Source organism: Taudactylus pleione, unplaced genomic scaffold, assembly GCF_031769625.1.
Source record: "Taudactylus pleione unplaced genomic scaffold, aTauple2 ptg000395l, whole genome shotgun sequence".
Classification (NCBI taxonomy): Eukaryota; Metazoa; Chordata; class Amphibia; order Anura; family Myobatrachidae; genus Taudactylus; species Taudactylus pleione.
The window spans coordinates 942558-968726 of NW_028284796.1; the positions used below are offsets into that span (position 1 = coordinate 942558).

The window sequence follows — 26169 nt, forward strand, 5'->3', positions numbered from 1 at the left end:
CTTGCTTGACAACAAAACGGGAGACCTGGCATTATCTATCAAACTGACAGGTCATTTCCTTTCATACTTTTTGGATTATGTGTTTTGTGTTTTATGTCAGTTTGTTTATCACTAAAGACATTATATTATATATGGCACCATCCCTCTATCTTTGAGGATCTACTATATGGAGCTAAACCACAAAGGGAATTCTGTTGAAAACCGAAAGAAACCTTTATAGGCAGGAAACAAGATACCTACCACGTGAGTAGGGTACGCATGACCCAACCCTCTCTTTGTTAATACGGTATACACACAGAGAACCAGCTCTTAACGAATAGAAAGGATAAAGAAACCTTTTTAGGATAATCATTTATTTGAACGTGAGTCGGGGTACGCTCCCATTATACCTGACCAACCAATAAGAATTAGACTATTTCTTCACATTCATTACATATAGACACTTATAAGAAAATCCATCAGCCTTCTTAAGATAGTTTTTTCTGTATTTATTCTTTTTCATGTATCAAACGAACAACATTGGAGTACCTCGAGAATTCCGTATATAAAGGGATACACGTCAGTCCTTATTGTAGATGGAAGATCCTAAGTATTATATTTATTGTTCCATATTTGAATATCCAGCGCCATCCGGCTACACAAATAATTTTCTTTTTTAGAAATCTTTGCTGCCTAAATAATGGTCATGGTACACAGTGGTAAACTTCCAAGGTACAGTAACATGTTCTGGTGAGGGATTGGAACTGGGACCACCCATTACCATAATCTAGTTCCACCTATGATCACCAGATGGTGTTATCTATATCACAAAATCTTCCAGTTTCTCTGGATCCCTCTTCGTCAGTCCCCGGAGATGCATGCGGTGGCTGATGGTTGCATTCGTGCAGTCACTGAGGGGGGACCTGAACCAGGAAGCATTATGCTGTCCCACTGCTTCCAGTTCTTTGCCAGGACGGGCTCTAATTGGAACCCATCTTCTGGCAAGAGAACAATAGTAAATTTATGTGAAAATATTAATTTTCGCATTGTGAATTTAGGTGAAAAATATCACATCTGCATTAAAAATGCTGCAAGTTTATAGAAAAATCTCTGTAAAGTGCTGTGGAATATGGGCCTGATTCAGAGTCGCTCGTGAGCCCATAGCGCTCGCAAGCGGCTCGATGTTTGGCCACTGCGCATGCCGAGCAACTGAACTTCAGTCGCTACAGGGCTTGCTACAAGATGGGGCGGCTGTCAATAGTGAGTGACAGCTCACCCCGTTTTGTAGGCGGGTAGGGAGGGGGCTGGACAAACGCAGGAGCATGTCAGTAGTGGAGTTCCTGCTCTATTAGAGCAGCAAGTCCACTCGGCCTTGCAGCAGCCTAGACCCTACCACAGGGTCTTGTCGCAAGGCCGATGGTTGCGATAATCGCGACGGTCTCCAGCCCGCTCGCACAAGCTGTGGGTGGTCGCCCACAGGTTTACGAACGCCTGGAGACAAAGCGAAAAACGCCCACAGACTCTGCGAGCTGCCTGCATCAGCGAGCGGGTCTGAATCAGGGCCTATGTTTGTGCAATATAAATAACTGGTAATAAGTATGCCCCTGGCCTGACTGCTTAATTTTTTTCCAGCAAGGCTTCTAATATTCTGGTAAATAAAAGAGGCAATAGGGCACAATCCTTAGTACATTTCCTTATATCCATGGATGCCGATAGTAAGCTGTTCGTTGACGTACCAGTAAGAGGTTAGTTGTATAAAGCTGTAATGTAACTTAACAAGTTAGGACCCAGGCTATGTGCTATCTGTTAGCACCATACTTGCCTACTTTTGAAAAAAGCATTTCAGGGAGCTTGTAAAAGCAACACCTATGAGCGCGGCGGTACTGTGGACGTGTAGTGCTACTAATGAGAGGTGTGTCATAAAATGTATTTAAATACAAATGTAAATGCATGTAGCCATAGGGATCATTGTGCTTTATAACCAATGGAAGGAAATTATACTATTTATCCCATTGGAATGTATATACTGTATCTATGTTGTTTTTTTTTACAACAGGGTAAAATGCAATTATGGAGATTGCTGGAATCTTCAGGGAGCCAGTGAAATTGCTGCTATTTCAGGGAGTCTCCCTGTCAATCAGGGAGAGTTGGCAAGTATGGTTAGCACTCTATATAGGTACTATCAGCTTGAACTAAGATCAGTAGTTTTATTAATTATTGCATAATGCACCGTGGTTAGGATACCAATAGTATTTTATATGGCTTACAACCCTTACCCTATTAGCAGCCTACTCATTTAAATACATTATCAGTAAGGAATTGGGACAAAGCTAGGAACACACCGAGGAGTCCTTCCTCTCTTTCTGAATAACAGGACTACAAGCGGAATGGGATTGAAATACCGGCAGCTGTTTAGCCGCCGATTCTAATCCTGATTATGGCAGCCCGACAGGAGGACATACCGACGCCGGCTGGTAAGTACCCTGACCCTCACTTAGTGGTGCCTAACTCTAAAACTCCCGGGGGGTGCCGAAACCTAATCCCCCTTTCCCACTCCCTAAACCTAACCCTCCTGGGGGGGTGCCAAACCCTAACATCCCCCTAATGGCTCCTAACCCCCCTTCCCCTAGCCTAACACTAACCTTCCCTGGATGTGCTGTCTAATCCTAAATCCCCACGGGGAGTCCCTAAACCTAACCCCCCACCATCCCCAGGCTAAGTAGTATACTTCCCCGGCTCTTGACGATCGGGATGGTGGGGGTCGGGCTTCCGGCATCGGGATTAAGATAGGCGCCGGTATTTTGACTCCTATGTTAAGTCCTGTGTTGGGCATGTATAGTTTGGATGTAGACCAGCGGCATCGCGTCCGCCGGTCTGTTAACTACATCCCCTACAAGTTTCATGTTAGGCATACTTGCCAACTCTACCTCATTGTCAGGGAGACTCCCTGAAATAGCAGCAATCTCCCTGAAGAGTCTACCAATCTCCCTGATTGTAACTTATCCCCATTATGAAGCTATTATATTTGAAAAAAAAAAAACAGAGATATATACATTCAAATGGGATCATTAGTATAATTTCCTTGCATTGGTTATAAGGCACAATGATCCCTTTGGCTACATGTATTTTCTGAAAAGTACTGTATTAGTGTGTTTTCATCAACAAGTAGATCTTACTAGCTGCTTTTGGGCTCATTTACGTTTGAATGTAAGTCAATTTTATGACACGCCTCTCAGATGTAACAGTACACGCCCACTTTAATGCCGCACTCATAGGTGATGATTTCACAATCTACCTGAAATGCTTATTCAAAAGTAGGCAAGTATGATGTAAGGCAGCCAATTCCTTTGTTATTCACCAAATTGGTCAGAGATCTCCCTGCAGAATGTAAAATGCATTTTGGTACACATAAGTGCATATGTGTACAACTTGCTTCTATATTTAGAGTTGTACACAGCTTGCTCTTGTGGCTCCTTGCAATTGAAGAGGTGGATCTGCAGTGTTAACATGCATGTTAGCAGCCACAAACTAAGCACTCTAGTTTGAGATGCATCTAATTTGGAATTACTTAAATCTTGGATACATTGCCTATGAGACTATCTGTATCAACATCTTGCATTTTTGGAACATCTCTGATGAAAAGTAAAAAAAATGTTTCATTCTATTAGGGGCACTTTTGATTTAGTTGGTATAAAGTAAGCAGACATTTCACTCATGGAGGTATCTCCCTAGATTCATACTCTTGTCAGCTGTTGCTTCATGCTGGATGGAACTTAGCTACAGTTGCCCTCTGAGAGGTGAATTTTTGCAATTCCATTCTGTTATATTAAAAAAGAGAAGAGTTTATTCAGAATGAGTCCCTCATTTATCCCCTCATGGTTATTTTTGACCATTATGGTCCTAACGAAACTGGATCAGAACCTTTATATACCCCTGCCTATATCTTCTAAAATCCTTCCTATAAACCTCTAAGAATAACGCTAATTTGCGTATGCAGTCAGACCGCAAATAAATACAGGAGTGGAATCTGTGGTTCCAACGCACAAGTATTATTCAGGTAAAAGTACAGCCAGTTACATGCAATTGATACATACACAATTTAGGCGTAAAAGGAAATATTACAGACCCAAGTACAGTATACATACGCTGCGCCTCCGGACCCAGAGATAGACCTCAGAGTAGAGACCCTCAGTTCATACAGCATTCAGCATGGACTAAAAAACCAGTATATGGGCACACATATTTATCCCCCACAGACTAAAACAGGACAAAGGGGAAGTTTCTTGCTGATGTCATTGGTTCCCAGAGGAGAAGCATATGTTACAGCACATTTAACAGGCTGGTTCAAATAGACTCTCCCTGCGTCTAACATTCCAACAGTTAAACATTTTGTTGCTTGTAGGTTCTGCGATCCATAACTTGAGTTTGCATGATGCGATCTCTCCACCGATAATACCGGAATGCTGTAAAAAGCGTACGCATCAGAACAAAACCAAACACAATTTGCTTATCATGTATAATACCTTAGTTATCAAAAACCTTTATTTCTCAGCATTGAAACTAACTTAACCGACTTAAATCATACATTTTGATTCTTATGGAACCTTATGTGTGAATATGGAATGTGTGGGTATTCAGGGTTTGATATAAGGACGCTAGTTAACTTGGGGCAGATGCGTGCGCATAAAGCTACTTTTACAGCGGTTTCATTCAAAGTCTTATGCATTCGCTAATATGCGACTAGTTAATAGCGCTCTTGTGGGAATGATTGTGTGTATGAGAAATGATGAAAGAAGCGATCGCATAGTGCTAACATAAATATCGCCACATGTACTATACTGTGAGTTTACCTAAAATGGCGCTTAGGCGGCCATTCGCAAAATGGTGTCTTGCGATCTCATTTCTAAAATGGAGTCTTGCAGCCATTCACAAGATGGCGTCTCTGCGATTAAATTTTAAACCGAACTTGTCTCAGCCAATTATTCAGCTTCGACAGTCCTTTTGCTACTGTACTTTGAGCAAGTTTACTTCTAGGTTTTGGAGTGCAGTTACTATGCTGCCATCGCTGTTCAGAGCCTATTCCCTTGGCAATAACTGTAGTAGTTTTATGTTGCCAACTTATCATAGCCCAGACAAACTTCTTGACATTTAACAACAGTAATGATTTCAGAATGTCTGTGTCATTTAAAATATTCCATTACTACAGGGTAATTATATTTAAATTCTTTCATGAGCTCCTGAGGATATTACTGTAAAATACGGATGAGCTTCATGAAGTACCATTACATTTTTGGGACATTACTAGACAACTTATAACACAACATTTCTGTACCTTAGTATAACAAGCTCCTAACAATGCTATTACCAGTATGTCACATGCTTACTGTGTTCTGCTTGATGGCTTCAAAAATATCTGCTCAGATTCAAGTTACTGACATAGAGGAGCGCATTCCTAGTTGGACATAAACACAAGTTGCTGTATTTTCTCCAGCACTTTGAGTTTCTTTTTTTATTGCCCATACGCCTCCATACTCAATGCGCATCCTTTGCCCTGGTGACTAGCCTGCATTTTGCACTTACTGTTACTGAGCCATGGGTCCATAACAGGAGTTGGAGGGAGAATATACTGTATATGCAGGTATAGTACAGTAAGGGTATGTGGATGTGAAACATGTTCATGATGGTGACCTAACATGCAAATGCACATGTTTGGAGGGGGAAAGCTTGTGGGTACTTGATCCCTAGTGCACGTTGTGAGCCGATGATGATGATGGTCACTGGCTGTGTCTGACTCCTTCAGAACATCTAAAACTGGGTACAGATTATACAATGTACCATACAATATATTGTTTCATCGCGGACACATCGTATGGTGTGTACAGTACATCCGATCCGTCGTTCCCGGCCATCGTTCATTGCATTGTCCCATCTGATGATGCAGTGAACAACACAGTGCTGTTACATGCACCATGTAATGATACAAAGTACCGTCGTACGCCGGATTGCACAGTATGTACACTGCTCACAGTGTATCGTTACACTGGTTGCTGTGTCGCTGTGTCGCACCTGATTATGCTGCAGCTGCAAAATAACTAATCTGTAGCATAGCAGTAATCACTCTTTTAAAAAGAATATATATATATATATATATATATACTTGATTCCTTCTTTGTTTGGTAAGGGGAAGGCTGCTGCTATGTTTATTAGAGTGGACTTTAAAAAAAGTTACAATTGTGTAGTTGTGTCTTGTTCAATTTGCTTTTAACATGCTCCATGCCACTTGATGCAGTATCTATGAATTATGTACTGTGCTTTTGTCCACCATTTGTGCTCACATTTAAGTCACACCTCATGTCACATTCCTGGTGCACCCTGAAATATGGCGGTGGGAGGCTCATTTGCTACCTATGCAGTGTTGGCCGCATAATTTCATTATCTGCTGTCAGCACAACCATCTCATCTAGTGTGCGATCTTGGAGTTATCCCACTTATTCAGTCCACACATTCAGTACCTTTCACAGTCCTGCCGTTTCCATCTCAGAAATATTTCTATGATAAGACCCTTTCTCAGAATATAATTTGCTATGGTGCATAGGATATTACACAACCAACATGAATCATTAATAAAAACAAAACATGTATTCATTCAAATTTAGCACATATAGAAATGCCACCTTCCTCTGGGAGTATGTAGTAATACAAACTGAGATTAGCTTGAAAATGCTATAGCTCCAGTAATATTGCTTAACAGATGTATCTCTCTACAATGCTGCACTTAAATATAAAAATTTAAACATATTTTTTATCCAAGGTAAGAAAGATACACTGTTACTATAAAGACATGCAATGTAGTAAATTATGTTGCATTATGAATAAAGATAATATTGAGAATAGGAAAAATAATTGGCAGTACAAGCAAAATGTCCGTGTAGGGTAACTTCTCTTTTAGTCCACTTTGCTCCACAAATACATGCCGCCTCCCCTGCCAGCTGATTACTTCCTCTCACTTCTCCCACCTCCAACATTTTGCCTGTGCTACGCCCTACCTCTGCAATTCTCTCCCTATCAGACTCTCTCCACCTCTCTACTAAACCTCAAATAGGCTCTCAAAACCCACTTCTTCATCAAAACATCCAGCTCTCATCCTAACCCACTGCTCCTTGCTCTTTCCACACTGTCTACCCCATCTGTGTCACCCCTGTCTGCCCCTGCCCTTTAGAATGTAAGCTCTCACAAGCAGGGCCCTCTTACTGCATGCACTGGCATCACAAGGGGGGTGCAGGCCGCACCTGGGTGTCACCAAAGTGCCAGCTCCCCCTGCTCTTCACACAGGCCGGTCCTCGGGGGCAGCCTGCACCCCCGGCGTGACAAAAAATGGGGTTTAGGGCCCGAGACTATGCCCCTCCCACAAAGCCACACCCCCTCCTTATTTGCCACCGCGCGGCAGTTCAGGCTCCTCACCGCAGCCCGCAGCGGGTGAAGATAGAGGTAGGGATGCCACTGACTGATTGTGCTTCTCCTTTCCTTACATATTTGTTTCCTGGGCGCATTTTATGTTTGCACTCAGATGTAAAGTCCATCCAACTCTGAATAAGATCCGGAATCACAACCACCAACCCTCCCCACCTCGAAAAAAACCCAAACCTTAATTAAGCATATTCTCAGGATTTTTCATAATAAAACCTGTACATAATGGAATAGCATTTTATTATTTCCTAGTTTTCACCATTTTAAAGAAAATGCCAACTATGTGTAGGAATAACATGAAAGCCCACCAAGGCCATACCATCTTAAACATGAGAAAACATACCACATTATAAGGTCTATTTATCATAGGGGGCTTTCGATGATGAAGTTTCCACCTCACCGTGGGGGATACTTATAACCAGAACAATTCATCATTGCTCTGGTGCAGGGACTACTGCTCCGAAAAGCAGCTGTACCGGCTATCAGTAACACTGCTACTGAAGTAGCAGCATTACTTACCTCTTCCCGTTGCCGGCTTCTGTGCATGTGTGACCTGAAGACATGCATGCACGAAGCCGCGGGGGAGGCAGTGAGGAGGCAGCAGATCTTTGCATCCCTGGAACTCCTTTCCATAGGAAGGATTGGGGCATCAGGATCAAGCGCCATCTGAAGATGATATTTGTTCTCGCAGGCAAACTCCGAAAAGTTTAAGTTTTTGCAGTTTGCTTAATATCGAACCCCTGATGATGAATGGCCTGTTACCTTAAATATGCGGAACTAGTATTTAAATGGGCCATTTTAGTTATGATGAATAGGCCCTTATATGAGTAGAGCCCTGTTTTTATCTGACACGAGATCAGGGAGATCTGGACATTAGATCCCATCATATCTGTAGAAGATGTAATGTTTTGTGTAGTGTTGGGTGTGACAATAATGACTAAAGGGGCATGTTTGAAAGAGATGACTCCCTTCGGTCAAACAGGAGTGCTCCCAAGTGTGTACATAGTATGGTGGGACTTCTCTTTTCAATGTGAGTGCCCTCTGAGCATGGCCATAACTAGGGTAGTGCGACCAGTGCCTGGCACAGGGCATCGCAGGGGTAGGCATCGCTGTTTGGGCCTGTCAATTTTCCTGTTTATTATCATTCTCACTTGTAGCTTCCTCTTCTTTTATCCCCAGCATCTCCTGGCCTCCCCTATCTCTTCCCTGGTCCTTCCCCATGAGGCCATGGCCCTTTTTCAGGTGCACTATCTTATTTCCCTATTTAAAAAATAGGGGGGCACTAATGCTCTCTCTGGCACAGGGCACCAAAAAGTCTAGTTACGGCTCTGCCTCTGAGCTAAAGGTTAGTTTTCTGCAGTATAGAAGGTTATTGTTAGGTGATCACAGTGGTAACCAGACAGTAACTTCTATGCAGGCACCTAATTTGAAATATGGGGTAAGCCATACCCCCATATGACACATACTTGGCAACTCTCCAAAAATGGCTGGTTAAGAATTTGAAGATGCAAAACATGTACAATTGCATCATCGTGGCCCCGCTCTCCATGGTAAAATGCTGTGAATTGCAGCCTTGAACAGCTGGGGGCAGAACCACGATGACTATCGCAGTTCCCCAGCCCCCACACATCCCGTACATGTTTGCACTCTCCATGGCTCTCCTGGAGGAGGACTTTAAACAGTCACAAGTATGATGTGACATTGTGCCAGCACAATGATGTCATTCATGCAGACTCATCCCTGGTTCCCAACCGTTACTGATTACAGGTGGGGCTGAATAAGTAAATTTTATCTACAGCACTCATCTTCAACATTTTTAATGTACATGCTAAAGACGAATTCCACTCATCCTTAGTACTCAAGGGATTAATATAAATAATAAAACATTATTAAAAAAAAAAAGTAATTATGAAGCTGAAAGACCTTTCTTACTTAGAATATCCATCTCATTTTACTAGGGCTATGTGAATTAGTAAAGGCTTGCACTCTCCTGACACAATAACCTATTACCTTTCTGTGAAAGCACTGTCTAGTCTCAGCTGAGCTCCTTATATTGCTACAAGTGATAGAACCCATTCACACGTTCATAAAGCACTTGGACTAAGCCTGAGTGTTTCTAAATATGTGTGTAGTTCATTTTAAATGGATTAATATACATATTTAATGCAATATGTGCATTGTTGTTTATTCCACATCATCAAGTGCAGAAATTTTAATTTGAAAAATTGGCATCCTTGATTGCCCAGCCAGATATGAAATAATTGTAACTGGGGAATGTGTTCCCACTATAACTAATGCATGTTTTTACAGTACATATTGGTTTCCAATTACATGTGTTTATGAACTTTATGCGTATGTGAAATGGCACACATCCCAGGTTATCCATGTCTGCAGATTGGTCTGTCAGCTAGGAGATTACAGTGGGTGCTTACTACAATGAGGTTTGTCCCAAGAAATCACATAATAGTAGTATGTTTATTGTACTATTTAATTATTTTTGGGCAAAAGTAGTAGCACTGAGCAGTGTCAGATGGGGCATGAAGGGCCCTCCAGGGGAAATGCAGTAGTAGGGGCCTGTGCTTAAGGGGTGTGGCTTCCCGGTGACCTGCGCATACCCAGCTATAACCCATCAGAGGGGGTGTGGCTCACCACCACAGAGGCTTAGCTAACCATTAGAGAGGACATGGTCTGGGCTCCTTTATAAATATATATAGCAAATACTTATAGTGCATGCATGATAATGTACCAGATTGATAATTGCAATGAACTGTAGTGCATACACCATAGGACTGGGAATGCAGTATAATGTAACAAATGTATAATAATTAAGCACATGATGATAATCCTTCCATATACAGTATATCACATTAATGCACTATACATATGAGAGGGGTACTGACTGGGCAGTGTCTAAAACTCAATGAAAATTGCATTAGGTCTAATAAATGCAAAATACATGCCAACAAATGTACAAAAAAATAAGGGGTCTATTTACTAAGCAGTGTTAGGAGACAGAGTGAAAAGTGATAAGAAAGTGATAAGGTGCCAGCCAATCAGCTCCCAACTGCCATCTCACAGGCTGTGTTTGAAAAATGACAGTTGGGAGCTGATTGGCTGGCACCTTATCACTTTTCACTCTGTCTCTCTGTATCCCATTCTGCACATGCGCAGAACATGTCCTGTGCAGACGCAGACCCCTAAACATTGGATATGTGAGTTCATCCCTGGATGAATCGGGTCCTGTGTCCACCATATAGCCTTTTATATTATGTTTATTTTTAATCTTTATTAATATCACATTTACCATTTTTTTGTATGTTCTCTTGGGGCCTCCAATATTATATACTGTAATATTAATGCAATGTATAAAATAGATCCTACACCGTTCCAGTGCAAGTTTAAATACATTCTAAATAAATTCTTTGTCTCTCTCCGAACAGAGTTGGTGTGGACCCAGACCAGGACTTGAAAGAACATCCTGTAAATCAAGTGAGTCTGTGAAAGTCATTTTGGGAGTAATTGCTGCATCTTAATGATATAATAAGTAAATTGTGATTACCTGTGTGGAGATAAAAAAAAATCGGACTCCTTTTTAAGCAGCTGGAAGAACATTGATGTGTTCTCCATTAAGATGATGAAAGCGCCTAAGATGTAAACACCAACAGTGGGGAATAGAGTATCCAAGGCAATATTTCATTTGAAAATGTATTCATAACATTTTGTTTATTGGATGAATTGTGGATTGTTCTGCAACTTAAATGTAAAGAGCACAGTTCTGCATACCCATTCTGTGTTTCATCACAATATATTATAAATCCTTATTCGCTGCAGCACATTTTCACAGAGCTGTATTTAAAACTAGAAACCATTTCCTCTGCTTCTCGGTCTATAAATGCTGAATGTTCTTTGATGTTTTTCTAGCTGCATACATCAGAATCGTGTTGTTTATAAAGCTGATGCAGCCGTTCTGCATTCTTCTTACCCATTGTGGGAAGAGACACCTAAGAACAAAGCACTTTGCATTTAATGAATACATAATAAATAGTATGTATATATACGTATAGGCTACTCTTTACTCTCTTGACAGTAAGGTAGCTGTGCTATGAATACGTTTATTTATTTTTAAAGATAAAGTATCATGTATGAAAAACACATCTTTTAATGCAAGTTTCTGCTTCCTAAACATATATAGCTTATTCCTACTTGTCACATATATCCCATTACACCTCTTTCATCTGCTGTTATGTTTGTCAGCACCTGATGATCTGCAGGAATATATAGTACATAACATATCACATATGATAAAAGCAGCTGAGTTTTTTATTTGTAAAGTATATTGCTATAATGAGTATACTCAAGAAAACAATGCATGGTTAGAAAGGCTTTGTTACAGGGGGGGCGTATTTGTAATGGGTGCAGGGTGTGCGGTGCACACAGACCCCTGGGACCAGGGGGGGCCTGCACCGCACACCCTGCACCCATAAAACTTACCTTTCCAGAGTCCCACGTCGGCTCCGGTGTCTGCGCCTGTAAAAATATGGCTGGAAAATGGACGCCGCGGCCATTTTCCCGGTGACCTGCGCATACCCAGCTATAACAACTGCCTGCTCTGCTACAGTCATGTATGGTCCATCACCGGCTCAGTGTCGTCATGTCCGGTGGCATTGCACCTGGGGCCCGTGGTAATAAGGGGGCCCGTGGTAATAAGGGGGCCCACATCAGTATTGACAGCAGTACTGAACAATGCCATGGGCCATAACCTCCCCTCCCATCTCCTCCCCTCTTTTCTCCTCACTGAAACTGCTGTTGCCAGGGGCCTGACGTCACAATGTAGTGACCGACCCCGACTCCTCCCCTCTCCTTCTGCACTTTGAAGCTGCTGTTGCCCGGCACCTGACGTCACAATGTAGTGACCGGCCCCGACTCAAAGGTTATGCGGACATCCTCTGTCACTGCGTCGGCCAGGAGAAGATGCTGTACATTGGAGTGAAAGGTAAGGCTAAGCCAGTCAGATCTCTCTCTCCCCCACTCCTACAGAGCCCTCACTTCACCCACTGCCTTTCACACTTATCGGCTGTGTGCCGGTAAGGTAGATGGACGGCTCACAGATACCTAGGATACTGAGGATACCGGGAGTTTGTTTTTACCTGGAGAAACGCGTCAAGGTTCCACCGCATGCTGCACTAAGATCATCTACTGCTCACCGCTTATTGCAGAGTACACGCCGGCCAAAGACCTATTCACACACCTAGGTATCTGTGAGCCGTCCATCTACCTTACTGGCACACAGCCGAGTACCCGCTGTCTTGCCGGACAGAGAGTGCCAGACCATAGGGGAGTGCATACTGGACTGGAGCAGAGGTGTCCGAGCCATCCGACGGAGCATCTTCTTACAGCGGAGAGACGGTCCCTTCATCTGAACGCCGACACACATCCACCGGCCAATTCCTAACAGCTCTTTGGAGAGGCATCAAACGGACCTCCGCCTGGGAATATTAATTCTTCTATTGACATCTTATCCCCGCAAGTATTATCCTCCAGTAACCAGTATTGTTCACTCTTACACTCTCTGATATAATGACATTTACTATGATCAATCAGTAACTACTTTTGGAAACATTTGGATGTCCATTTGTACTCAGCAATATTGCTATAATATATTGTGGACTAATTTATGTTCAGTAGTGCAGCTAATACTGACTTTTATTTTTATTTTTTAATACCACCTTACAGGACTATATTGCGGATCGCTATACCAACAGCGTTTTTTACCAGTGATCTGTATTTCAAATTATCCTGTGAGAACTTATCGCTCTGATATATTTTTAATGGTTTCTACTTATGTCTACACAAGTTCTTAGAAATTGATACAGTCTGTATAATCACATTGTGTCATATTTTTATGCTATTATAGGAATATTATGTATTAATAAATTATACTGAATTGTACACGGCGCTTCACTCCTTCTCCTTTTCTGTTTGTTGTATATTTGTGGGATGCAGAGCCCACCGTGACAGCTGCCTAATTGAATTCAGGGTATTAATTGGTTAAAACACCAGTGCACCTTCTTTCCATATTCCATACTAAGAGCCTGATTCTGAGTCGCACACTATGCCGATTAGCATGCGACCAGCCAATGTTTTTTCGTCTGTGCATGCGTCTGAGTTGCACCGCGCATGCGTCCTGATAGTCTGCCCACTGAGAATCATTATAGATTTGTACACAGGGTGCTGGAATTATATTGGGTATTCCTGTGCAGCGACTGGGACATAACGAGAGGGGGGTGGCAAATCTGACATATGTTGCGCCTTATAGGAGTGTCACTGGAAGCAGCTATGTACAGAGACGCACAGCTGTGCACATAGGAGGCCATACGCAGACCGAGAAACTGGACCTACCTAGGGCAGGAGAAAGTTACAATGGTGCGAGTGATGGTGCATTTTACTGATTATTTAGCCTTTTCATATGCTGCAAGTGGGTGTCTCAGTGTTTGCACATGTGGGTGCATGCTTGTACACCAGGGAAGGGCTTTTTAGCAGCATAAAGACACAGACACGACTCTAGCAAAAGATGCAAGAACACCCGCATCTCCCTAAGTCTCAGAATCAGCCCTAAATATATAGAAAAAGATGGATCCATACTAAATTCATAGAAATTCCTCTGTCTCCTGGTCTTCCCCTTTCTTATTCCATCTGTCACTTCCCCACTCTCTCATCCCTATATCTCTCTCCTCCCTCCACTATTTATCTCTCTCCCTCTGGTATTCTTGCCCCTCTTTCTCTGATCCCGCTTCTTTGCCTCTTCCATCCCTTGCAGTGCTCTGTTCCCCCTCTTGCTCTCCCGTCCTTCTATGCCTATGTTTTGTTTCCATTTTGCCTCTCTTGTTTGCTTGTTTAACACTGAAAGCGATTGTGTTACTTATGCTGGGCATACGCTATACAATTATCTGGCCGATCCACTCAATATCGGCGGATCGCCAAATAATTGTACAGTGTTTGCGCGAGACCAATCCGAAAATTTTGATCAGTCAGACATGCCGGATCATGTAGCATGTCTGTCTGATGAATACATACCTACTCTCCCGGAAGTCGCGGGAGGCTCCCAATTTTTTGGGTGACCCCCGGCAGTCACGGTAGAGTAGACACTTCTCAGGCATTCCTGCCCACTTCCTATTAAAGTGGGCAGAATGGGGAGAATTTCCACAGCGATCAGGGGTCTCCGTGTAGGGGGTGGGGCTTAATTATGCAATTCTACAAGAATCGTGTCTTTTGGCCCCACCCCTATATAAATATGCGCTATTCTCTGCAATTTTAATGCGAATGGGCAGGGCTTAATGCCGCAAAATATAAGGCCCCACCTCTCATCGCCACCCACCTGCTTCTCTTCCCCAGATATCTCTCGGGGAAGGAAAAAAAAAGTAGGCATGTATGGTCTGATGCAATATTTTAAAGTTGCAAGTCAGTCACATAGGGAAGAATGTGCAACCGACAGACATTTCCACATTTCCCATGTTCCTTCACAGGGTAGGAATGGGGTAATGTGATTGGCAGGAAATGATGAGTGTAGGGAGGGTCACTGTGAATGAATGTCATAGAGTAAGTGACTGGCATAGTATCAGCTGCACAAATAAGGAGGGTGAGGGCAGGGACACTAAGGGGGAGTAACAGGGAGGGTGAGGGCAGGGACACTAAGGGGGAGTAACAGGGAGGGTGAGGGCAGGGACACTAAGGTGGAGTAACAGGGAGGGTGAGGGCAGGGACACTAAGGGAGAGTAACAGGGAGGGTGAGGGCAGGGACACTAAGGGGGAGTAACAGGGAGGGTGAGGGCAGGGACACTAAGGGGGAGTAACAGGGAGGGTGAGGGCAGGGACACTAAGGGGGAGTAACAGGGAGGGTGAGGGCAGGTACACTAAGGGGGAGTAACAGGGATGGTGAGGGCAGGGACACTAAGGGAGAGTAACAGGGAGGGTGAGGGCAGGGACACTAAGGGGGAGTAACAGGGAGGGTGAGGGCAGGGACACTAAGGGGGAGTAACAGGGAGGGTGAGGGCAGGGACACTAAGGTGGAGTAACAGGGAGGGTGAGGGCAGGGACACTAAGGGAGAGTAACAGGGAGGGTGAGGGCAGGGACACTAAGGGGGAGTAACAGGGAGGGTGAGGGCAGGGACACTAAGGGGGAGTAACAGGGAGGGTGAGGGCAGGGACACTAAGGGGGAGTAACAGGGAGGGTGAGGGCAGGTACACTAAGGGGGAGTAACAGGGATGGTGAGGGCAGGGACACTAAGGGAGAGTAACAGGGAGGGTGAGGGCAGGGACACTAAGGGGGAGTAACAGGGAGGGTGAGGGCAGGGACACTAAGGGGGAGTAACAGGGAGGGTGAGGGCAGGGACACTAAGGTGGAGTAACAGGGAGGGTGAGGGCAGGGACACTAAGGGAGAGTAACAGGGAGGGTGAGGGCAGGGACACTAAGGGGGAGTAACAGGGAGGGTGAGGGCAGGGACACTAAGGGGGAGTAACAGGGAGGGTGAGGGCAGGGACACTAAGGGGGAGTAACAGGGAGGGTGAGGGCAGGTACACTAAGGGGGAGTAACAGGGATGGTGAGGGCAGGGACACTAAGGGAGAGTAACAGGGAGGGTGAGGGCAGGGACACTAAGGGGGAGTAACAGGGAGGGTGGGGGCCGGGACACTAAGGGGGAGTAACAGGGAGGGTGAGGGCAGGGACACTGAGGGGGAGTAACAGGGAGGGTGAGGGCAGGGACACTAAGGGGGAGTAACAGGGAGGATGAGGACAGGGACACTTAGGGGGAGTAACAGGGAGGGTGAGGGCAGGGACACTAAGGGGGAGTAACAGGGAGAGTGAGGACAGGGACACTGAGGGGGAGTAACAGGGAGGGTGAGGACAGGGACACTAAGGGCGAGTAACAGGGAAGGTGAAAGCAGGGACTCTGAGGGGGAATTACAGGGAGGGTGAGGGCAGGGACATGGGTAAAGTTACAGGGAGGGTGAGGGCAGAGACACTGGGGTGGAGATACAGGGAGGGTGGGGGCTGGGACTCTGAGGGGGAGTAACAGGAAGGGTGAGGGCAGGGACACTAATGGGGAGTAACAGGGAGGGTGAGGGCAGGGACACTAAGGGGGAGTAATAGGGAGGGTGAGGGCAGGGACACTGAGGGGGAGTAACAGGGAGGGTGAGGGCAGGGACACGGGTAAAGTTACAGGGAGGGTGAGGGCAGAGACACTGGGGTGGAGATACAGGGAGGGTGAGGGCATGGACACTGATGGGAAGTTATAGGAGGTTGAGTGCTGGGACACCAATGAGTTAGGGAACCAAATGTGACCATGTTCTAAAATTATATATTTATATATTGAAGTCATACACTAAAGATACGACGAGCATATTACAGATATTAGAGAATTTTATATGGGAAGAAGATTATCACTGGGTGACGATAGATGTTCAATCTCTCTATACATCGATTGATCACTTAAAAGGTATTGAATCATGTAAAGAGTTTCTTATTGAAGATATGGATCTGAGTCTATTACATAAAGATTTTATTTGTATTTTAATGGATTTTATTTTGAAACACAATTATTTTAAATTTCTCAGTGATTTTTACTTACAAGTCTGTGGTACAGCGATGGGGACTGTATTTGCACCCAGCTTTGCTAATCTACACATGGGCAGCTGGGAAAATGTGTATATTTATGGACATTGACATTGATGACCACTTTTAGAAGCAATTTGGTTTTATACCAACGATACATTGATGACATTTTAATAATATGGAAAGGCAATGAACTAATATTCAAAGAGTTTATGGATTACGTCAGTGTAAATGATTACAATTTATCATTCACGTATAAATTTGATGATCATCAAATAGAATATTTAGACTTAACACTAATGAGCACTGGAACTGAGATCCATACAAAGAGTTTTATAAAATCAGTCGACGCTAACTCATATGTACATTTTGATAGTGGACATGTGTTAAAATGGAAAACGAATATACCTTACTCGCAGTTCTGCAGAGTCAAGCGGAATTGCAGTGCTCAGGATGTATGTGAGGAACAATTGGCATTATATTCCAGTAGGTTCAAAGAGAGGGGTTATCCAGAAGATCTCCTAACGGAATCAATGAATAAAACCAGAAATACAAATAGACAGGACCTTTTGAAGTATAAAGAAAAAACACCGTTCAATAGAGAAGAGAAAAAAATTCGTAACACCCTTATGAAACATTGGGGGATCCATAAAAATGGATGGATTTCTCAACACTATCCTACCGGATAAACCCACCGTGGTTTTTAAGAAAGCTAGAAATCTTAAGAGTATTTTAGCACCTAGCCAATTGAGAATAAAAGAATCCATAAACAGGAACATGTGGGGAAATCAGTCAAAAGGTTTTTTCAAATGCGGTCATTGTAATATATGTAGGTTTGTTCACCCTAATTCTAGAAGTTGTATGAACTGTGATGATTCAAGAAGTTTTATGATTAAAGAGCGTAGGAATTGCTTAACAACATGGGTTATCTATGTATTAGAGTGCCCCTGTAAATTAAAATATGTGGGAAAAACAAAAAGACCACTAAAAATGAGAATACAAGAGCATGTTCGTAGTATTAAAAATAAACAGGATAATCACAGTGTCCCCAGACATTTTAAATTAATGCATGATTCAAATTTAGGTGGTTTTAAATTCAAAGCCATAGAACATGTGGAGATTGGAGAACGTGGTGGAGATATAGAGAATAAATTATCCAAGAGAGAGATGTTTTGGATTTATACATTAAATACTCTGATCCCACATGGCTTGAATGATAATTATGAAATTGCACCGTTTTTAATGTAAATTCACTGATTTTTATTAGTATAAATTTTAGTGACTTTTATTTATTATACTATTGCCATTCTTTTATTTATTTATCCCTATTTTTATACTGCTGTTTATATTTGTTTTTATAGAATTAGCTGCATGTACTTTTTTAGTCATCTTTTATGTTCATGATTTAATATGTTTTAATGCTAAGTTTAATCCATTTTATTTATAATATGTATTATTGTAATGCATCATAACTGTAGTGGTCCTATATATATTTTTCAACCTATGCACTAAGTTAACCGGGACATTACCTTCCAAGCGCTGATAATAGTGTCAGCCTAAGGCAAAATGGCCGTTGGTGGAACACTAGAGGCAAAAGACCTCAACAAAATGGCCGCCACAATTCAGATACACAGGCAGGGTGAGGTTCGAGCGGGGCCTGGAGCTGACGGCACTGTGACCGATACAGCTTATCCAGAGCGCTGTCCTTGCCTCACTCGTGGGGAACAATTAGAGCAGTGCACTTTGAGACGTTAGGTGTCCTGTGCGAGGACGGAACTTCCGCTTCCGCACAATGGAACGCAAGCGCTCACCATTTCCGGGTTGGCGGAACGCATGTAACGGAGTCCGCTTTAGGCGGTACACACGCCCATAATTAAGACTAATAGTCTGGGGTATATATGGACCATGTACAGCACCTTCTATTATCCTCCTGATGAAGTCCAAAATCGTTTTAACGGACGAAACGCGTTGAGGTGGTGTGTGGTATGATCCTCTACCGGTGACATTCTCATGCAGATAAGCTTGAACCTTTTAAATTTCATGTACGGGCATTTTGATATGCTTCTTTTCTGTTGAATAAATTTGTGTGTATAGAATTACACTATGGTCTATCTATTTTCTCTATGTGTTGATGCACTTTGGTCTGTCTATATGGAGGGAAAAGCCTGAGGGTTTCCAAAAGTTGGACAAATAAGGAATCATTGTGACTGTTCTTGCTGTTGAATAAGTGGTGAATTCCACTATATAAGGTACACCCCCATCTACACAGAGGGTGATTATCTTCGGTGAAGGTTACATTATTTACTCATTTAATGCACTAGGAGGCGCTCTTTTCTCCACCCTTTTGTTTTTCAGATTTTGACACTGCTTGGGCAGCAGTATATGGGAGTAGGAGCAGCCACCCTATACGTGTGGGGAGTGCGTCTTTGATGAACTGATATTGCTTTGGGATATTATTAACTTTTTCAGGACTCAGCGCCGTGTACTATCTTTTTCTAAACATATATATATATATATATATATATATATATATTCTCACCAATCAGTGGGTTTTGAAACATTAATAAGGAGGAACAATCCCATGTATTTCCAGGTACTAGTGAACTACTTGGAGTGCCAATATACATAGACTTACATGATCTCTTTCAACATGCAGCTGTCACAGTGGGTCTCCAAAAGTAACTGTGGCTCTGAGGTGATTCATTCCACCATGGCATCGGCATCCTCCTGCCCCTGTGTGTGCTAGTGCTCTGCTCCTCGTCAGCAATTCAGGCACTGAGGCACACAAAGACCACAAGCGGCACGCGCGCAACATGACATCACCACGTCACATTGTGCAAACAGCCAACGAAAGGCCATTGTTTATAGCCAGAGGGAGAGCGGAGCTATTAGGTGTCCTTGGCTTACCAGGCGCAGCAGCAGCACTGCAGCTGTGGCGGGTATTAGTGAGAAAAAAAAATTCTGACAAGCTAGCTAATGGGTGGTTCGGCGCACATCCAGACCACCCTCCGTTTCACCTATGGCGGCATCACGCAGGCCTGTATTCTGTGTGCAACTGCAGGTGTATCTGCATGCCAAATGCCTGAGCTGTAACTAGACATTTTTGTGCCCTGTGCGAGAAAGAGCATTGGTGCCCCTGCCCCCCTCTCCCTAAGGCAGCACTGCAGCAGCAGAGCAGTGCCACTGATAAAGATTGGGGATCAAACACTCCCCTCTGAAACTACATTTTGTCTGCCCCCCAAGACTCTTTACTGTCTGATAATGTCCGGGAATCAAACAATCCCTACTGCCCCAGCCCAAAGGCTTTTTATTGTATATATGCAGCACAGACCTGCTAGATGCTGCCGCAGGATCAGTCAATGGGACCTCCTGGTGCGGCATGTGGACACCACTACCGGAATGGGTATGATATACCGCCGGCCGCATGGCCGGCGGTTCGATTACCGTCAGCGTCAGCCCGACAGAAGCAGAGTGCGAAGCAGCGGAAGCCCGACAGCGCTGGAAATCCTGATCGTGGATAGGTAAGTATAGACTAACCTAACCCCCCTAACCCTAACCCTCCTTAGGGGTGCCTAACCCTAACTTCCCCCGAAGTGCCTAACCCTAATCCCCCCTCTAAGTGCCTAACCCTAACCACCCCCTTCCCCGCTGCCTAAACTTAAGTCCCCCGGGGGGGTGCCTAACCCTAAGTTCCCCCCGGGGGTGCCTAACCCTAACCCTCCTTCCCCCTAGCCTAACCCTAACCCTCCCGGGGGGGTGCCTAACCCTAAGTCCCCCCCGGGAGCCCTAAACCTAACCCTCCCCCCCGCAGCTGTCCGCTCGCGGCGCCCGGCATCACTACGATCGTGATGCCGGGCGCCGGTCTCCCGGCGTCGGGGAAATGCGGGCGTCTACATCTAGATGCCCAGCTTTTCACCCATGCCGGGATAAGACAGTCGGGAAGCCGGCTGCCGGTATTTAGGCAGTCGGCTTCCCGATTGCTTCCCCCACTACCGGACCTGTCACCCTGACTGGCTCCTGCAGTCTGGACTCCCCTGCTTTATATAATTGTCTATTGCAAGAAGATTTTCTAATTGTCCATTTGAGGCTGGCAAATAAGACTTCATAGTTAGTAGAGATAACACCTGGCCAATTTAGAACAAGACTAAAAAGTTCTCTAGGGAATCTGGACAGTAAAGTAAATCTGGCACAGATGAATTGAAGCAGACACTTCATTACCACTGTCAAAAGTATTTTAGATTTAAAATTTGACAGATTTATAAAAGTACTAATTTGTAAAATAATCATCATAAAAACTGACAAGTTCATAAGAGAGCAAGCCAGAAGTGTGCAGTGTAAAATACAAAGTCATTTAGACTGATCCTCAATCTTGAATGAATTAACTTACATGTATGTCTGGGTTACCACAAAAGCATCTGTTCTGTTCTGGCTATTAAATGTTCGGCCAATAATAAACACATGTTGAGTTCAGTCATAAACATTTGTGCATAACTTTTGCTATTTGTGAATGTTTCATCAACACATGGGGCTCTAATTCTTGGCCTCTCATCATTCTTTGGTATAACAGTACTGGGATTTCTACAAGTGTCTCTAACTGTTCTGCTATTGATGTAAGCTGATCAGTACTGTGTCAGGTGTACATTTATACATCACATTGTGTAGCTACTCAGTGTGCCAGACCCTGCTTGTGTAATAGTTTATGATCCTGATATTGACCTGTGCCTATTAATCATTTAAGAAATGAAAGTCTCCCAGCACCGAAAGCCCATACTACTTTTGTGGCATTTTCTGGTGAAGGCCAGGGTGTCTGTAAAACTCTGAGTCTCAACAGTACCTAAGCTAGCTCTATACTGAAGGACAAAATCTGTAACGTGTCACATCTGGGGGCATATGTATCAAAGCTTGATGTGAGATAAAATTGTGAGATATACAGTAAGGTCCATAAATATTGGGACATTGACAGAATTTTCATATTTTGGCCTCTATTCATCACCACAATGGTTTTGAAATGAAACAAACAAGATGTGCGTTAACTGCAGACTTTCAGATTTAATTTAAGGGTAATTACATCCAAATCTGGTGAACGGTGTAGGAATTACGATGGTTTCAATATGTGCCTCCCACTTTTTAAGGGGCCAAAAGTAATGGGTCTATCAACTCAAAAGCTATTTCATGGACAGGTGTGGGCTATTCCCTCGTTATTTCATTATCAATTAAGCAGGTAAAAGGTCTGGAGTTGATTCTAGGTGTGACATTTGCATTTGGAATCAGTTGCTGTCGACTCTCAATATAAGATCCAAAGAGCTGTCACTATCAGTGAAGCAAGCCATCATTAGGCTGAAAAATCAAAACAAACCTATCAGAGACATAGCAAAAACATTAGGTTGGCCAAATCAACTGTTTGGAACATTCTTAAAAAGAAAGAACGCACCGGAGAGCTCAGCAACACCAAAAGACCCGGAAGACCACGGAAAACAACTGTGGTGGATGACAGAAGAATTATTTCCCTGGTGAAGAAAAACCCCTTCACAACAGTTGGCCAAATCAAGAACACTCTCCAGGAGGTAGGTGTATAGGTGTATATGTGTCAAAGTCAACAATCAAGAGAAGACTTCACAAGAGTTAATATAGAGGGTTCACCACAAGATGCAAACCATTTTTGAGCCACAAAAACAGGAAGACCAGATTAGAGTTTGCCAAACAACATCTAAAAAAGCCATTACAGTTCTAGAACAACATCCTATGGACAGATGAGACAAAGATCAACTTGTACCAGAGTGATGGGAAGAGAAGTGTGGAGAAGGAAAGGAACTGCTCATGATCCAAAACATACCACCTCATCAGTGAAGCATGGTGGTGGTAGTGTCATGGCGTGGGCATGTATGGCTGCCAATGGAACTGGTTCCCTTGTATTTATTGATGATGTGACTGCTGACAAAAGCAGCAGAATGAATTCTGAAGTGTTTTGGGCAATATTATATGCTCATATTCAGTCAAATGCTTCAGAACTCATTGGATGGCGCTTCACAGTGCAGATGGACAATGACCCGAAGCATACTGCAAAAGCAACCAAAGAGTTTTTTAAGGCTAAAAAGTGGAATGTTATGCAATGGCCAAGTCAATCCCCTGACCTGAATCCGATTGAGCATGCATTTCACTTGATGAAGACAAAACTGAAGGGAAAATGCCCCAAGAACAAGCAGGAACTGAAGACATTTGCAGTAGAGGCCTGGCAGAGCATCACCAGGGATGAAACCCAGCGTCTGGTGAAGTCTATGCCTTCCAGACTTCAGGCTGTAATTGCCTGCAAAGGATTTGCAACAAAGTATTGAAAAGTGAAAGTTAGATTTAGGATTGTTTAGTTTGTCCCATTACTTTTGGCCCCTTAAAAAGTGGGAGGCACATATAGAAACCGTTGTAATTCCTACACCGTTCACCTGGTTTGGATGTAATTACCCTCAAATTAAATCGGAAAGTCTGCAGTTAAATCACATCTTGTTTGTTTCATTTCAAAGCCATTGTGGTGGTGAATAGAAGCCAAAATATGAAAACTCTGTCAATGTCCCAATATTTATGGACCTGACTGTATATCACCAACCAATCAACTTCTAACTTACATTTTGCAGGCTGTGTTTAAGAAATGATAGTTTGTAGCTGATTGGTTGGTGATATATATTTCTCAATTTTATCTCACATCAAGCTTTGATACATATGCCCCAAGCTTTGTTACATATGCCACCTGGAGTAATAACACCGGACAAATTTGTTGTAGTATGCTTGCAATGAATACTGGAGGGAATTGATACAGTTCTTTATAGACATTGTACTACACTCTTAAATGTTGAACTACATTTAAACTGATGCACTTGGGTTTCACCTGGAATGCTAGTAGTATCCAGGGTTACAGTTTTTGTATCCAATAACAACTAAAGCTATCTGTACGTAAATAATGGTGCTCCCGGTAATGTGCATTTAAAAATAGTCTTGTTTTTGGAAACAAATGTGTGTTTCTAATTTTTACACTGGTTTCATAAATATCTGATACAATATACTGATTGGGTTTTTAAATTAATCTTCTGTATTTTGATGTGATAAGTACTCGCACATACATTCTACCTCTCCATCTTTTGGAGCATTTGTTTCTGTTTTGACCCCAAATACTTTTTTACTTCTTAAATGACTTTATTTTAGTTATGATGATTATTAGTAGTAAACTCACCCCTGGATTCCCAAAACCTTTTTTTAATTGTCTTCAACAAATGTCTTAATTGTCTATCTATTGCTATTTAATTTTGGGATTCATGAGCATAGTCATGTGAAAAAGAGACACTCTTTCAAATTAGTGTATCAGGACATCATTTACAATACAATCCTCTAGTTCTCACTAATGCCTAAAAAAAAAAAAATCTAATCTCACAAATAATCCTTAACAGATTTTACTGTTTTTTACTGAGCAAAGACATAAACCAACATGAAGAAGCCATGTGTGCATAAGCAAGGACACCCATACTGCTTCCAAATCAATAAAACTAACTGAGCCAGGTGCTGCTAATCACGGCCATTTTACTTACATGATCAACAGGAAGAGCTGCCAGCACTGTATAGAACCAAAGCCATTGGCAGTTTGGGCTGAAGCATTCTTGTGTGTGTTAATACCATGCCAAGCAGAAAATAAATCTGAAATGATCTCAGAGAGAAAGAGAGAGAGTTGCTGCTCCTCAATCTGAATAAGTATATGGTCATATCCATACAATTTAGGGGCCTATGTATCAAAGCTGGGAGAGATATAAAATTGTGAGAAATAAAGTACTAACCAATCAGCTTCCAATTTACATTTTGAAGGCTGTGTTTTAGAAATGATGGTTAGGAGCTGATTGGTTGGCGATTTATTTGTTACAGTATTATCTCTCTCCCAGCTTTGATATTTAGGCCCCTTAGACCACAATTTTGTGAGGAGAAAGATTGTTTATACATGGAAAACAATTAACACAGTTGCCAATCTTCCCAGGAGGGTTATTCTAGCAACTCATCCAAAGATCAGAACATATTATTCTTAGAGAAAACACAAAGAACCCAAAAGCATAATCTGGAGATATACTGTACAGACTTCTGTGACTGTGCTAAAGATAATGACCAAGTATGGCTGAACAATTAATGTCCTCTGGACAGACAAGGCCCTAGTGGATATACAAATAGAATATGTTAACAATTGGCACTGTTCCCTTTTCAAAGAAAGATCTTAGGGGCCTATGTATCAAAGCTTGATGAGAGATAAAATTGTGAGAGAAAAAGTATTAACCAATCAGCTCCTTAATGTCATTTTTCAAACACAGCCTATAAAATGTGAGTTAGAAGCTGATTGGTTGGTGATTTATATCTCACAATTTTATCTCTCAAGCTTTGAGGAGGTTAGGGTTAGGCTACAGGGGTAGCTTTAGGGTTGGCTGCAGGGGGAGAGGGTTGGGGTCAGGCTTAGGAAAGGTGGGTTAGATGTGAGGATTAGGGTACTTACCTAATTGGGACAGGAGTCTGACTGTCATGATGCCGCTGTCAGTATTCTGACTGCTGACATCCCAACCGCCAGGATCCTGTACCCATCCCTGCTCAGCATATTTATGAGCTTCTTCAGTACTGCTGGAAAAGCATCCCAGGTGGCTGCCTCATTGAACTGGGTGAGAGAATACAAAGCTGTCATCAAAGAAAAGGGTGGTAACTTTAAAGAATCTACAATACAAGATAGTTTTGATTTGTTTCACTTTTTTGGTCACGACATACTTCCATTTGTGTTATTTCATCATTTTGAAAACTTTGTTTTATTTCTGAAATCTGCAAAATAGTAAAAACAAAGAAGAACCCTTCTATGAGTGAAGTAAGGGTAAAGCCGGGTACACACTGTAGCGATGTCAGGCCAATATACCACTTCCTAACAACATAATGCCTACATCGCTCAGTGTGTATGCATGATTGTGCGCTCCCGTGGTCATTAGCGATGGTCGCCAGGTTTGATGTGCTGCACATATCGCTAGCAGCCAGTGCATTGTTAATGAGTGATAATGTAATGTAAGTGTTTGTCCGTTAGCATTCTGTGATTTTACATTCGCATTAATTGGCTTAT

The 26169-nt window shown here is 42.9% G+C and overlaps 1 protein-coding gene across 1 annotated transcript in view; it reads left to right on the plus strand.

Moving 5' to 3' along the window:
* Positions 1–26169, plus strand: part of SLC9A9 (solute carrier family 9 member A9) — a 1019060-nt gene that overhangs the window by 715402 nt on the left and 277489 nt on the right. Inside the window, exon 13 of the mRNA XM_088446257.1 lies at positions 10887–10935. Within this exon, the coding sequence (XP_088302383.1) occupies positions 10887–10935 (49 nt within the window). The remainder of the gene's footprint in view (positions 1–10886; positions 10936–26169) is intronic.